General features: G+C 35.8%; 2 protein-coding genes across 2 annotated transcripts; one reads left to right on the forward strand and one right to left on the reverse strand.

The window, feature by feature from the left end:
* Positions 190–2,475, reverse strand: LOC18776445. The gene is made up of 3 exons (XM_007208707.2): positions 2,023–2,475; positions 1,154–1,339; positions 190–491 (listed from the first exon to the last, which is right to left on the reverse strand). The coding sequence occupies exons 1-3, from the start codon at positions 2,188–2,190 to the stop codon at positions 318–320; spliced, it is 528 nt and encodes a 175-aa protein (XP_007208769.2). The 5' UTR covers positions 2,191–2,475; the 3' UTR covers positions 190–317.
* On the forward strand, positions 8,287–14,048 carry LOC18778050 (AT-hook motif nuclear-localized protein 13). Its single transcript, XM_007209191.2, has 5 exons — positions 8,287–9,275; positions 9,374–9,426; positions 10,603–10,734; positions 13,003–13,164; positions 13,342–14,048. The coding sequence occupies exons 1-5, from the start codon at positions 8,756–8,758 to the stop codon at positions 13,606–13,608; spliced, it is 1,134 nt and encodes a 377-aa protein (XP_007209253.1). The 5' UTR covers positions 8,287–8,755; the 3' UTR covers positions 13,609–14,048.

Below are 14,203 nucleotides of genomic sequence, written 5' to 3' on the forward strand. Positions count from 1 at the left end.
AATACTCCATTGTACATAGGCTTCAATGGCTTAGATATGAGTCGAGCCATTCGAGAGGCTAATTATTCTGCAATAGCTGTGTTGACAATAATTGTCATTTTAAAATTCTCGTATTCGAATATATTGAAGCCTGAATTTCCCAATGCATTAGATTATACAACTATTTGGAGAGGAGCCTAGAAGATTTCAAAGTTTTATAATGTTTTTGTTTTGTAGCAGCTGATTATTGATAACAAGCATAAGTTTCCAAGGAAGATATTTATAAAAAATAAAATATTTAAAACAGGTGAAAATAGGGTAAAGAAATAGTAGTGGGACTAGCAGCCTAATAATTTCAAGTATGGCCAATTGGAAGAGGTTTTCTTCTTCCCATTTGGGCAAGGATTTTCATCTTTGCTGGTCTGGTTCTTCTTCTTCTTCTTAATAAGTTGGGTTTGAGCAGAACAAGTAGTTGGAGGCTTCTGGTCTGGGTGCTCTCCATCAGGTTGTTCCTGCACAGAAGAAAATAACCAGACATTATTCCAAGGTCCCATGGGCACTGAATAAGTCTATGTTGTGCTTTGAATGGAACTGAAAAGAAGTCAGTTGGGAAGTAGAATATGTGTAAGATTGAGATGATCACCTGAAACAAAAGTGAAAGTGTTTTTAAAGAGAATATTTTGATGTGACAAAAAGGAAAGTTCATTCATGAACCATTGCACAAAAGACATGGATATGCACAGGCTTTATGCATGATATAAAATTGTCAGCATCCACAATAAGCCAAGCGCGCGCGCGCGCAAACACACACATACATATATATATATATATATATTATATCAGCTTAGTAAACTGCTAAAAGAAGAAACAAAAAAAGCAAAATAAAATAAAATAAAGTTTGGAAATTCACAAACTCCATTCAACAAAAGGAGTTTGAAGCAAGAACAAGTTAGATGACATAAGGCAAAACTTTCTGAAGAGAGCATATGCTTTTAGTATGATACTGCCCTGCTGTAGTTTATTATTATTTTTTTATATGCGATATTTGGGGAGGGAGAAATCAAGTTTAGGACATCGAATGCAGAGATAAAAAATTTCTCAATGTGATGTTGATCCCCAGCATTATTATGATAAGTTTATATATATGTAACTGATTGAGATATAAATTAATTACCTCAATTTCAAGCCTGGTGGCATGGACTTGGGATATTCTTTTATTGTGACCTTGATAGGGATTGGAGGTGAAAGTTGGGAATGAGCAAGATGATTCCCCCTTGGATCCATGGCTCCAATAGGTATTCCCTGATGCTTGTGTAGAAGTGCATGATGAGCTGCTGCTTGAATCCATCTCTAAGCACAACTGAAGCACCACAGGTTGAAGGAAAATAAAAGCAGGAAATTAATTGTGTTCTTTATTGATATAGAACTGCATCCACTGAAAAGAGAAACCCATTTTTGTTTTCTTTTTGGCCATCAAATCCTTTTTTTTTTTTGTTTTGTTTTGTTAGGTCACTCCTTTGTTCCAAATGATGATAGTTGTCTAGTTTCATAATCACAGAGGTTAGACACATTGACACAATTTTTTTTTTTCTTAAAACTAAAATAAAATTACATAGAGGCTTCTTGAAGAAGCCCGAAATTCTGAATATCATACATAATTTTTACAAAAAACAGAGGAAGGAGAGTTACAAAACCAAATATGATGATTCTCAGACTTGTGACCAAATAAATTGACCAGAGCATCAGCTACCATATTAGCTTCCCTATCATAACTAGGTCTATTACGTGTATATTATTGCCTTCGTATAAACACAATTTATAGTTGGTTTGTAGATGTCTTGGTTGTATCGTTATAATTTTTCGGGTAAAATTCTCTATATTCCAAAAAAAAATAAAAAAATCACATTGCTACTTCCTCTAGATTCTAGAAGTAGTAAGCTGCAATTTGATAATTAAACTCCAGCAAACAAGCAATTATATAACATTGAGATGGAATTAACCATAATTCACCTCATAAATTCAAATTAAACAACAAAAATTCACCTGAAAAAGCCTATGTTCAAGAGCTGCCACTCGATCCAAGAGTGAGCCTTTGAAGTAAGTCTCCTTCAATGCCAAATCCATTGGCAGGCATTGCCCCTTCAATTTTGCACCACTCGAACCATTGCTACCCAATTTTGCAAACTTTTGTTTTCTTTCCAGATACTTCATCTTTAGGTCACACCCCAAATATTCCAAAAATAAAAAATAAAATAACAAAATAATTAATTAAAAGGGTGAGTAGCAAAGGATAATAATTTCCATGATATTGCTAATAAAATATAGAAAATTTTAAATAATAATGAGTGCAGAGAAATTGATTAAACTTACAATGAAATCCAAATGATCCAACCTGGACACTAGAGGCATGGATGAATTGTGAGACTGGATTCTGCCATCCATTATAGTTTTTAATATAGACCAAAATAATAAATAATAAAAAAGAAGAAATAAATGGCAAGTAAAAGAGCTTTGGAGTTGTTAAGGAAGGGTGGCTTTGATGAAGGATGATGATAAGGGAGATGAGCAATGTGTTTCTGCTCCCTCTGTAGAAGTCTTCTACGCAAAGCCGTTATGCATTCCCTCCTTTTTTGGTTGACCTATTGAGGGAACGTCACAAATCATCTGCAGTTTGTTGCATCACGTGGCGAAGAATTGGATATGCTCATTGATGGCCAAATTGACATGGTGTCCAGCTTCCTGATAAAGCGTAGCAGGCTTGGAAACCAGAAACTCTCTTGGTGGCTGCCTTAGGAGAAAAACTCGGTTATAATGGGAATAACATTGTTTTATTATTTTTAGGTTAGTAATATTATGATATGCGTGATAATTTTTTTATATGGTATAATTTGATTGGTTGAAAATGACAAAATAATGCTATCCTCGTCTCATATAATTTTTTCTCCTGCCGTAGGGGCTTTTGCCTATAGCTTTGTGTTTTGTTATTTTCCATCAACAAGAAAAGGAAAAAAGACATGGTGTCCATCATCTAACTTTGAGGCTCAAGTGCGTGTTGGAGTTCGAAAGCAAATGCAATGGCTTTTGTCCCACATCGACAAACCCCATCTTTTTCATAGGCTTCATAACCAAAGCTCCTTTACCCCTTTGCAAGCGTGCCTTGGATAAAAGTGGTGGGCTGGTGGTTGTTTTCGAACAGCAGCAGAATTCAAATTAAAAAGATGAAAATTAGGGTGGGCATTCAAATTAGAAAATTGGGTTGGAAAAAATTGAGTTGACAAAAACTCAGACTGAACTGGTTTGGTTTGAATTTCAATTCTTGAAAAAAACAAAAATTGAACTGAGCTGAACCGAAACAGCTCTGTAATTTTTATTATTATTATTTTTCCTAAATATTCAATCCAGCAACCTTCCTAGTCCAATTAATTAACCCAAAATCCGAAATACAGCAGGCCCAAAACTAATTCCCAAATGCCAAACCTTATCCCCCAACCCCAACTTCTATTTTATTGACCAAAACAAAAAGTCCAACTTCTATTTTCCTTTTCCTCCTTCCCCGTCCCCACTTTCTTTCTTTTCTTCTTCTCCCATTTGTTTTTTCTCCATTCTTTCCCCATCGAGTAATATTTGGGTGTTCTGGGTACACCACGTGATTAGTGTATCATTCAATAAAAGAAAGACATGTAAAATATTTCCAATGCAACCAACCACATGTCATAAAAAACAATGCAATAAGTTGGAGAATAATTCTACATGTCCTATGTGTATTGGATGGTACACCAGCCACGCGGTGTACACGAAACATATAAAAGTTTCTCATCTCTGTCCCTTTTTCTTATCTCTCCCTCTTTTCTTTTCTTCCTCCTTTTTTTTTCCCCTCATTTCCGTCCATTCTTCCTTTTTCTTTCCCTCCTTTTTTTCTTTATTTTATTACTTCTCTATTTCTCCCCTCTTATTCCTCATCCTTCTATCTTTTCTTTCTCTTTCTTTTTTCCTTTCTTTTTCCTCTTTTATTTCAATGACTTTCTCAATGTTGCACTGAGACTTTCACACCACCACCACCGTCACACCGCCGCCACCATTGCACATCTAAACAAGCATGTAGATCTAGGGTTAGATCTATAACATCTGATGTTATATCTTGTAGATCAAACTCATGTGTTTTTTGTTGTTACAGACTTGATTAAAGTTTGGTCAAAATTTGGGTTCTTCATTGTATCTTTTTTGTTGTTGTAAATTTGAATTAGATTTTTTTCTTTTTAGGGTTTTTGATGTTCATGGGAGAGGATGCTTCGTTGACTAACAAAAAAGAGAGAGTTGGGCTTAATAGCCTGTCCAAACTGGGAAAATCGAAACCAAATCGAATCAAAACCAGTCCTGATTGGTTAGGTTTAGTTATTAATTTTTCATGAGAACCAGATTGAATCGAATTGGATGAACAATGCTAGTTTCGATTTCATATTTGGGTGAAAACAGGGCCAAACTGGATTGTGCCCAGGCCTAATCAAAACACATCCAAGTTCTTTTATAACCGCAGCATAATTTGAATTATAAGGCAAATAGTTAAATCATGTGAGATAGATGTCCATTGAACTTCAAGCATTGAGGAGGGTGAAGCCTTTATCCATATAATAAGTGCCCATTTGATTTTCTGAAGATATGAAAATTCATTATCTCTTTCTTCAATGAACTAAGGAGCGCCACTGTGGAAACTATCTCCTCTGACCCAGACTCATTGTCGTCAACATCCATTGTTGACCCTGAGTTCAGGTGGAATGTGCTACTTGATTATATTGATAGTGTAACTTTGAAATCATTGTCAACTACACGCTGGGAAAGTCACATAGAAAGTGTTAAAGTAATAAAATCTCAAGCTTTTAAAATCAGAGAAGCTTTATTTAAATTAGCTGAAATTAGTGAAGATGCTAAATTGAGTAGGAATGCTGAAAGTTTAGCATCAGGAGAACTTTCTCAAGTTTCGAGTTTATATTAAGCTTGGTTATTTGGTATGACATTTTGCACAAGATTAACTTAGTTAGTAAAAAATTACAATCTGAAGACATGCTTCTTGATGTTGCTGTAAGACAATTAGAAAGGCTTGTTTCATTTTTTGAAAACTATAGGATAAATGGGTTTACTTCTACCATGATTGATGCTAAAGTAATTGCATTAGATATGGAAATTGAGCCTGCATTTCTTAAAAAATGTCAAACTTGTAGAAAGAGACATTTTGTTGAGATTTCCAATAATGAAAGGGAGCAACAATCATCTGAAGAATCCTTTAGAACTGATTACTTTCTTGTCATAGTGGATATTGGAAAGTACGTTAATTAAAAAGTAGGTTTGAACAATTGTATATCTTTGAATCTATTTTTGGGTTCTTATTTGATGCTGCAAAATTGACTTCTTTGGATGAAAATGAATTGAAAAGCTCTTGTGTGAATCTTAAAAATGCTTTAAAAAATGACAATGATACTGATATTGATGCAAGAGATTTAGAGTCAGAATTAAAGGTGTTGCAAGTGATGTTACCAAGTGAAGCAATTGAAACAAATAAACCATGGACATCCATTAAAATTCTAGAATTTGTGAAGAGTGTGGATATGTTTCCAAATGTACTGGTTGCTTATAGGATATTACTGACTATACCTGTGACTGTGGCATATGCTGAAAGAAGTTTTTCTAAATTAAAATTATTAAAATCTTATTTGCGGACCACCATGGCTCAAGATAGGCTAAATGGACTAGCTATATTATGCATTGAAAGAGATATGTTGGAAAACATTTAATATGATAGTATAATTGATGATTTTGCTTTTAAAATTGTAACAAGAAGACATTTTAAATGATCTTTTGTGATTAGGATTTCATTTCTATTTTTATCTTGTAGGTGCATATGAAGGTGAAGCATAGGGACATGCAAGTTAATTTGATGTTTTCAGTCGGGTACTCCTTTTCCTTCGTTTGAGGTTTTGTTCCCATTGGGTTATCCTTAAACAAGGTTTTAATGAGGCCCAAAGTGTTCTATATTATCGGTTGTAAACTCTTATAATTTTAATAACATTTATTATTTGATAAAAAATTGTAATTATATTTATTTATTTGTTTATAAAGGGCACATTCTTAAACTTTGGCCCTAAGCCTTAAATCACCTAGGGGCGCCCTTGAAAAGAGAGGAGAGGAGGAAGAAAGAAAAAAAACTAAAAAAGTGGCCTGAGAAGGAAGAAGAAAGAGAAAGGAAAGAAGAGGAAGAAAGAAAGAAAAGGGAGAAAAAGGAAAAAAGAAAGTAGATAAGATCAAATTAGTAGAATTAGTGAGCTCCATTATTTCTAATTATAGGTAGGAAGTACGTATTGGTTGACTATGTAATAACTATTGAATCTTCAAGTTTTATGAAAGAAATAATTTTTGAGTGTATATATTCGTTAATAAAGCATTATAATTGGTTTTCTAGTTAAAATCGTTGTATAAAATCATAGGAAACAAAAAACTAAAATATAACAGCTTGAGAACTTAATAGACGACAGATTTAAAGATAATAAACGATGGTTTTATAAAAAAAATCGCCGTCAGCACATATAATCACTAACCATTTTTAACACAATACCGTTGTCTTTATATACAATCAACGACACTTTTTAACACAATACCAACGTCTTTACCCATAAATGATGACGGTTTTAACAAAATATCGTTGTCTTTTAAATGAAAACTATCGTCTTTACCCATAAATTTCAGCTTTACACATACACAATAACAGTTTTTAACAAAAGACTGTCATCTTTACATCAGAACAACAACGGTTTTACTAAAAACTGTTATCTTTACAAATAAAAAACAACGGTGAAAAGCCATTGTAGTTTAATACTCTAAAAGATGGTGGTTGATTTAATGATGATTTTTAAATCATCACAACGACGATGGATCACTGTCGTCTATTTTGTTTTTTGTAGTAGTACTTTACTGATATTAACAATGCTTTTATTATAAACCGATGTCTTTGGATATAATAAACTACTGTTCTATTAGACAAACTGTCGTCTTTACATCTAATAGATGACGGTCGAAGGTTTGGAGTAAAAGCGTCGTCTTTACAATTAATAGACGACGGTGAATCATTGTCATAGTTTTACATTCAAAAGATGACGGTCGATTTAACGACGGTTTTTTCCAGTCGTCTATTTCAATTTTTGTAGTAGAATAATGTCACATGAACTTATACATCAGTTTCAATTTGTCACCTTAAAGAAAAATTTAAGAGAAATGTCACTTTAATTTTTTAAAATCCATGACTTTTCATCTGACTTTTAACACCATGCAATTTTCCATCCATTTTAAGGGTATTTTAGTCTTTCAATTTTCAAGGGTATTTTAAAAATGAAAAAATCATTATATAAATTTTTTTATATCTTTTAAACAATTAAAATTAAAAAAAAAAATCATTTCTCGCCTTCCCCCATCCCTTGTGTGCCACCAGCAGCTCCAACCAACTCCTCTCACCTTGAAATCCATTCCCCTTCCTTCTTCTCCTTCCTACTTCTCTCTCTACCATGGAACATCTACCTTCCACCCAAACCGAGTCCACCTTCTTCTTCTTCTTTTTTCTTTTTGAAAATTTTAGACATGCTCAATGAACACCATAACAAAATTTTATACATCCTCAAAGACAGAGAGACAAGAGGAAGGGGGGGAGGGGGGGAGGGTGTTGTTCCTATGCAATGTGTTTTGGGGGCGGGTGGGGTTGGGTTCAGGTGACATTTCTACAAAAAATCTATTTCTTTAATATTGGCTCAGATATTCAATTAATATTAAGGCCCAAGCCATGATTTGGCTTCACCTAAAGGCCATATATAAGGCTTTGAGTCATTATATAGAGAGGGTCTTATATATGGCCCTTAAATGATGTCTTATCTCTTAACCATTGATTGAAGCTAACAAAGTTGATCCAACATGTAACCAATTTGATTCAACGATTAAGATATATGGCTTCACCTAAGGGCTATATATAAGACCCTCACTATAGAATTCTTGAACATTAGTTATGTAAGATCGGGCCTAAACAGAGCCTTAGACTACCGTGCCTTGGAGATTCTTGGGCCTCCGACTGGATTGCAACTAGGTGCAATCAATTTATTTGGCAAAACCTCTTTCAAACTTCTGATTTTGATGTTTGGTTAGGATAACTTGTTTCATTGTTTGCAGCCACTAAAAGTCTTGTTATGAGAGAAGCCTAATTCGTTGAGGTTCTCTTTTCTTTTTCTTTGAATTCAATGTCTAGAGTTCTATATTGAATAAAAAAGTTGTTTAGTAGAACTAGAAGTTTGGTAGGCCTTCCATTTTGACTGCGGATATCTGTGGGGTAGGTCGGCCCAAAGGTAATTGCCTTAATCTTGCTTTGTTCTTTTGGGCTTCCATCCCCAACTCTAAAAAAAGAAAAAAGAAAAGAAAAGAAGGTGTTTCATTAGTTCTCTAATTCCCTGCCACGTAGCAACCGTAAAATAGATCCGCAACAGCGGCCATGGGCATAAATTAGCGAAACTCCTTTTATTATAAGAGCCCTAATAATATACTAAAACCCTAAAAAATCTAAACCCTACTTTAAAATCAAACGCTTTTTCTCCGCTAGATTTTTAATTCCATCTCTCTCTCTCTCTCTCTCTCTCACTCTCTCTCTCTCTGTGTGTGAAACAAAGTAGGTCTCAACTCTCTCAGTACGTTTTCCCGGAATCCAAACACCCCATTACGCGAAATCAGTTCTCTCCTTCTTGATCCCCCGCACATGGATTCGCGGGAAGTTCCGCAGCAGCAGCAGCCGCCGCCGCCTCCTCAGCAGCAGAGCATGATGGTGGGTCCGCCTTCCTACCAAACGTCCATGCCCAACAGCAACCTAAACCCCAATTCGGGTCCCATGATGGGCGGCCCTAATCCGGCCCGGTTCCCGTTCAATGCCGTGCCTCAGCCGCAGCAGCAGCAGCAGCAGCCCACATCGAAGCCGCAGATGGATTCTCTGAGCCCCAGTCCGTACGACGGGTCGCTGAGGCCCTGCGGCAGCGGCGGAGGGTTCAGCATCGACTCTTCTTCGGCTTCCGCGGCGAAGAAGAAGCGCGGGCGGCCCAGAAAGTACTCACCCGACGGCAACATTGCGTTGGGATTGGCTCCCACACAGATGCCCTCGACGGCTTCGACAGCCGCGGCCGGGCCCCATGGGGAGTCGAGTGGCACAATGTCTTCGGACCCCCCGGCCAAGAAGAACCGAGGGAGGCCCCCCGGTTCGGGCAAGAAGCAGTTGGACGCTTTGGGTAATTGATATGCTCAGTGCCACAACAAAATTTGGTGTGAATTTGTAGTTTGTTGATGTACATTCTGGTGATTGGTGTTTTGCTTGTGTGCTGTGCAGGAGCTGGTGGGGTTGGGTTCACGCCTCATGTTATTATGGTGCAAGCCGGCGAGGTATGTGACTTTCTTTATGTTAAAGAGTAAATTGTAGTTAATGAAGTGAGTCTAATTGCAGTTCTTGCAAGGAACTTCTCATTGTTATTAGGAGATTCCTTAATAAGGAATGTTATTTAGTGCAATAAAGGATGGCCTTTAATTTTATTTAAAGTTGTGTGAACCAGAACTGCAATTCTGATGTTATGACTTTGAGGGTGTGAAAATAATGCATCTGTAGTTTAACAATGGTGTAAATACTTGTATTGGTGTTCTGATTCCAAGATGAAGATATATGAAATATATTAATTAATTTCTTTTAAGAATGTTTGTGTATTTCCCTTATTTTGGTACGACGTTCGGCAATCATGTCAATTCTTTAGTTTTTGTGATCATCATAAAATAAAAATTTATTCATAAAAAGCATATATCAGCCAAAATAAAGGGTGCCCTAATATTTAAAATGCACTTTTGCTGTTTTTTTCCCATCTTTGTGTGATGTCTGATATACCAGATCTTTCAACTTTTTGTTATAAGGAATGAAACTTATTTGACGGGTTTGTTGTAAATGGTTGTGTCACATTATCCTGTTTGTTGTTTACCAAATGAAGATACCACTTGTCTAGTTAGTAGATTTTTTTGTTACCTTTGAGTATTATAAGGAATATTTTATTTTCTTGAATTTCTTCTGGTTGTTATCATTGGGGGTCTTAAGTATTGATATTTTTGGTATTTCGCCGGAAATACATTATGTTTGCTTTCATTGGATAATTATTCCTCCAAATACACTTCTCCATTGATCTGCGTCATTGGAATATGTAGGATTACTTGTAGATGTTAGATATCGATCAATTGCGAATTTAGAATAATATATATAGCAGAATACTAAGAGAAGAGAAGAAATTATTTGCATCCTTTTGTCAATAACTTCTTATTTATTTGTTTCTGTGTGACGGGTGGGGCTTTATCCACTAGAACAGTAGCGTAGTTGACCATGGTGATTAATTGAAATTGAAAAATAGCATTTCTTTATTTGCATTGTTTTATGTTATATAAGTGTCCGGGACTATGTTCTCATTTTCAGTTCTTGTGCATCTTTTATCCCAATTTCAATTTAATGCATAGATAATAATGATATTCGATATTTTCATCCAATTATGGTCTGCCTTCTTATTTGTGTGCCCTTGTGGTTTGCAGGATATTGCAGCAAAGGTTATGTCCTTCTCACAACAAGGACCGCGTACGGTTTGTATTCTCTCTGCAAATGGGGCCATCTGCAATGTTACCCTTCGCCAGCCAGCAATGTCCGGTGGTACTGTCACATATGAGGTACTTTGATATTTTTATAACAAATATGTTGGTATGGACATTGGAACATGGATGTGGTTCTATATGTACTTACTGCAATATTACAGAACCAGAAATGTGTTTGATGAGGACTCAGGATAATAGATGCAAAAAACCTACAAACTTGTGTTTAATTATGATATTACCTTCCTCTTCTCAATTTTACAAATACAATTTTTTTTTTGTACCATATAGAAACGCTGTTGTTTGTCCATATAAAAATGGGACATGCTGTAAGAAAATGTCATTCATTTTGAATTTATTACTGTGGAGTAATGAAAACCCAAATTTACAACCTTTTCCCCTCTACATTGAGTACTTTGTAGTCAAATTTAGCGACCTTCCCTCTAGATTGAGTACTTTGCATTCAAAGTTATAAGAAATTTTCTGTGGGGTCCCTTAATGTATAATGAGTTAAATATTCTATTTTTCTAGTAAGTAAATTTTATTCAAGGTGGTATCAAGGCACATGGAAACAATGTTCCAGATGTTTGCACTACCATAAGTACTGGTTTTGAAAGGTTAGAAATTGTCCACGAATAGGGATCCCACAGTTACCACTGCCAGCTTTCTCTCTTAAGCTTTTATATGTGACATTTTTTGGTAATTATGGTGGATATGCATGTTTCACAAGACACACAAAATATGGAACAATTTACTCAAACCCAAATCTGGCAAATTGTCCCTGAAACTGACTGACATGGTTGGTTCATATTGAGCTCTAGCTCGGTGATTCCAGCTACATGTGTGGCATTATTTTGCGAGAAGCACAAGTCTGTTTGTATCTTACAATTTCTTTTTGTTAATAAAGTCTTGTTTCCTATCAAAATAATATTAAGTGCTATGTGGGTTTTAAGTAATCAGTTCTAAATGTCTGGCCCAGAAGCAATAAAATTCCTTAATTATAGAAGTATCTTGGGAGCAGAAATTTATATCAGAAGCATGGTGCACAAAGTTTTCTCACCTTGAAAATACTTCTTATTTCTCTGTTGTTTCCTCTTAAGTATGCTATGTTTTCATCATTTGAAGTTTGTAGTGCTATCCCACCCCTACATTAGCTTGCACTGGATTTCCTCATTTTGCAGAAATTGAGGATTACAGATATAACACTTTCAATTTCAGTCAGCATCTATATAATCTGATTTGTGTTTTGTGAAAATATTCTTTTGTTTTGTTTCTGCAAATGATTTTCTTGGAGAACATTAGTATGGCTGCTGTTTATTGTCTCGATACTATGATTTTGTTTTGTTTAGTCTTACCATATAGATTATATTACTCCACAATGGAATTTCCATGCCGTTTAGCATAATTTATTATGCTATTTGGATTCTCAAATAACATTTTATTCAATTATGTAGCATTAAAGACCTGACAGTCTGCTACAGCACTTAAGTTTGATCTGTTTTTTACATATGAGATGAGATTCCTTATATGGACCAATATTATTCCAGGAATCTCAATTTTATTGGTTTTTTTAATGGTATGATAATTGAACTGGAAGAGCATCCATAATAAATAAGTTTCAATTTTGCATGCAGTCAGTAAATTTAACTTTTTACATGAACTCAATTGAATTAGGAAACTTGAGGCCATGAAATCATGAGGTAAGGAAACATTGTAGAGTTTTCTGTTGATGACTAACAAGGCTGATGAAACAAATGCATATGGAATAACCATCCAAGCAATTGAAAAAGTAGAAACAAATGAATAGATGTGGCATGCGGCAAAGCAATCTCACAATTTGAAGGTTAAGCATATGCAACCGAATCTCAGCACCTTCAAACCTTCTTCTATACATCCAAAATATGTTCTTTTAATATAATAAGTAGTTCTAATTTGTAAAATTGGAGCTACTGTAAATTTAAATAGTCTTCGTTATTGAGCGATGACATTCTTATTGAAGTTTGCTTAAGCAATTCTCTCTCTCTCTCTCTCTCTCTCTCTCTCTCTCTCTCTCTCTCTCTTACACACACTCACGTGCACATCGGTCCCCCTCTCCTTTCTCACATGCACAATCACTCACTCACTTTCATGCCCGCTCCACTTACACATTGACTGAGGCATTGGTAATGTGTTCTACTCTTTCAAGTGTTGATCTTTGTCCAACGAATGCACAAATTTGTTTGAGCACTCAATGTTACATAGTCATGTGATTCATTTCTGGTGTTATTTGACAAACTTATTTAAACCTGGATGATCTTTTTCATGTTTAGTTATTTATTTCTATTGTCGATATCTTTTGTGCTTCAGGGTCGATTTGAGATTATTTCGCTCTCAGGTTCCTACTTGTTTTCTGAAAATAATGGGAACCGCAGTAGAAGTGGTGGTTTGAGTGTATCCTTGGCAGGGTCTGATGGCCAAGTTTTGGGTGGTGGAGTTGCGGGCATGCTGGTGGCAGCATCACCGGTACAGGTATCACTCTGCTACTATTTGCTCAGATCAGTTATGAAATTATGACCATGTTCATCTTCTGCAGTTGTAAAAGGATATCCAGGGCAATAAACATATCCTGTTGACTGTTTGACAGCTGAAAATTCATTAAATGCATGTATAGTCTTTGCATTTAACTCAATTTTAATGCACTGCCAGGTCATTGTGGGTAGTTTTATTGCTGATGGGAAAAAATCCAACTCCAACTTCCTAAAATCCGGGCCTTCTTCTCCACCGCCATCTCAAATGTTGAATTTTGGTGCACCGATGACAGCGGCCAGCCCCTCCTCTCAAGGAGCCTCAAGTGAGTCATCTGATGAGAATGGTAGTAGCCCTCTCAACAGGGGACCTGTGCTCTACAATAATGCTAGTCAACCCATTCATAATATGCAGATGTACCAACTATGGGGTCAAGCTCAACAGTGAAGTAGAAAATGCTTCCGGGTTACCAGTACAGTGCATTCGGGTATTGACTGCATTATTCTGCCTAGTGGATAGGGAGAAGGGGGGTGTGGGGGGACAACTCACAGGGGATTATTTTAGTTCTAGGTTGAGTTTTTGTTTTATTTTTTGCTTTCAAGGTAGTTCACACTTTCCCTTTCTCTCTCTAAATATGATTAAAACATGGGCTATTGTTGATAGCTGAGAATATGCCGCCTGTCCCTTAGGTTCTCATGAGTTAAATTGCATTTAAAATATTTTCTCGTTCTTTCTATTTTTCATTTTTCTTTGTTCCCCTGCTAGGAGTATCTGACTTAATATGTAAACTTGTGTTACGAATATAAAATTTCATTGCAGTCTTGAATAGGCTTGAGTGGAATCTTATTACAGGTTCGCTCTCGCACAGTTTCAGTTGGCACATTGTATTTTCTTGTGTTTCATATCCTGGAATCTCTGCCCCCAGTATTTTCATCCAGTTCAGGACCGGATGTAAATTGTTACCTGAAATGTTTTTAATTTACGTAAGGATTTGATCTGTTAGAGCATGTGTGGTGGTGAGGCAAGCGGCTGGACCCTTGAT

The sequence above is a fragment of the Prunus persica genome, chromosome G5, assembly GCF_000346465.2.
Source record: "Prunus persica cultivar Lovell chromosome G5, Prunus_persica_NCBIv2, whole genome shotgun sequence".
Classification (NCBI taxonomy): Eukaryota; Viridiplantae; Streptophyta; class Magnoliopsida; order Rosales; family Rosaceae; genus Prunus; species Prunus persica.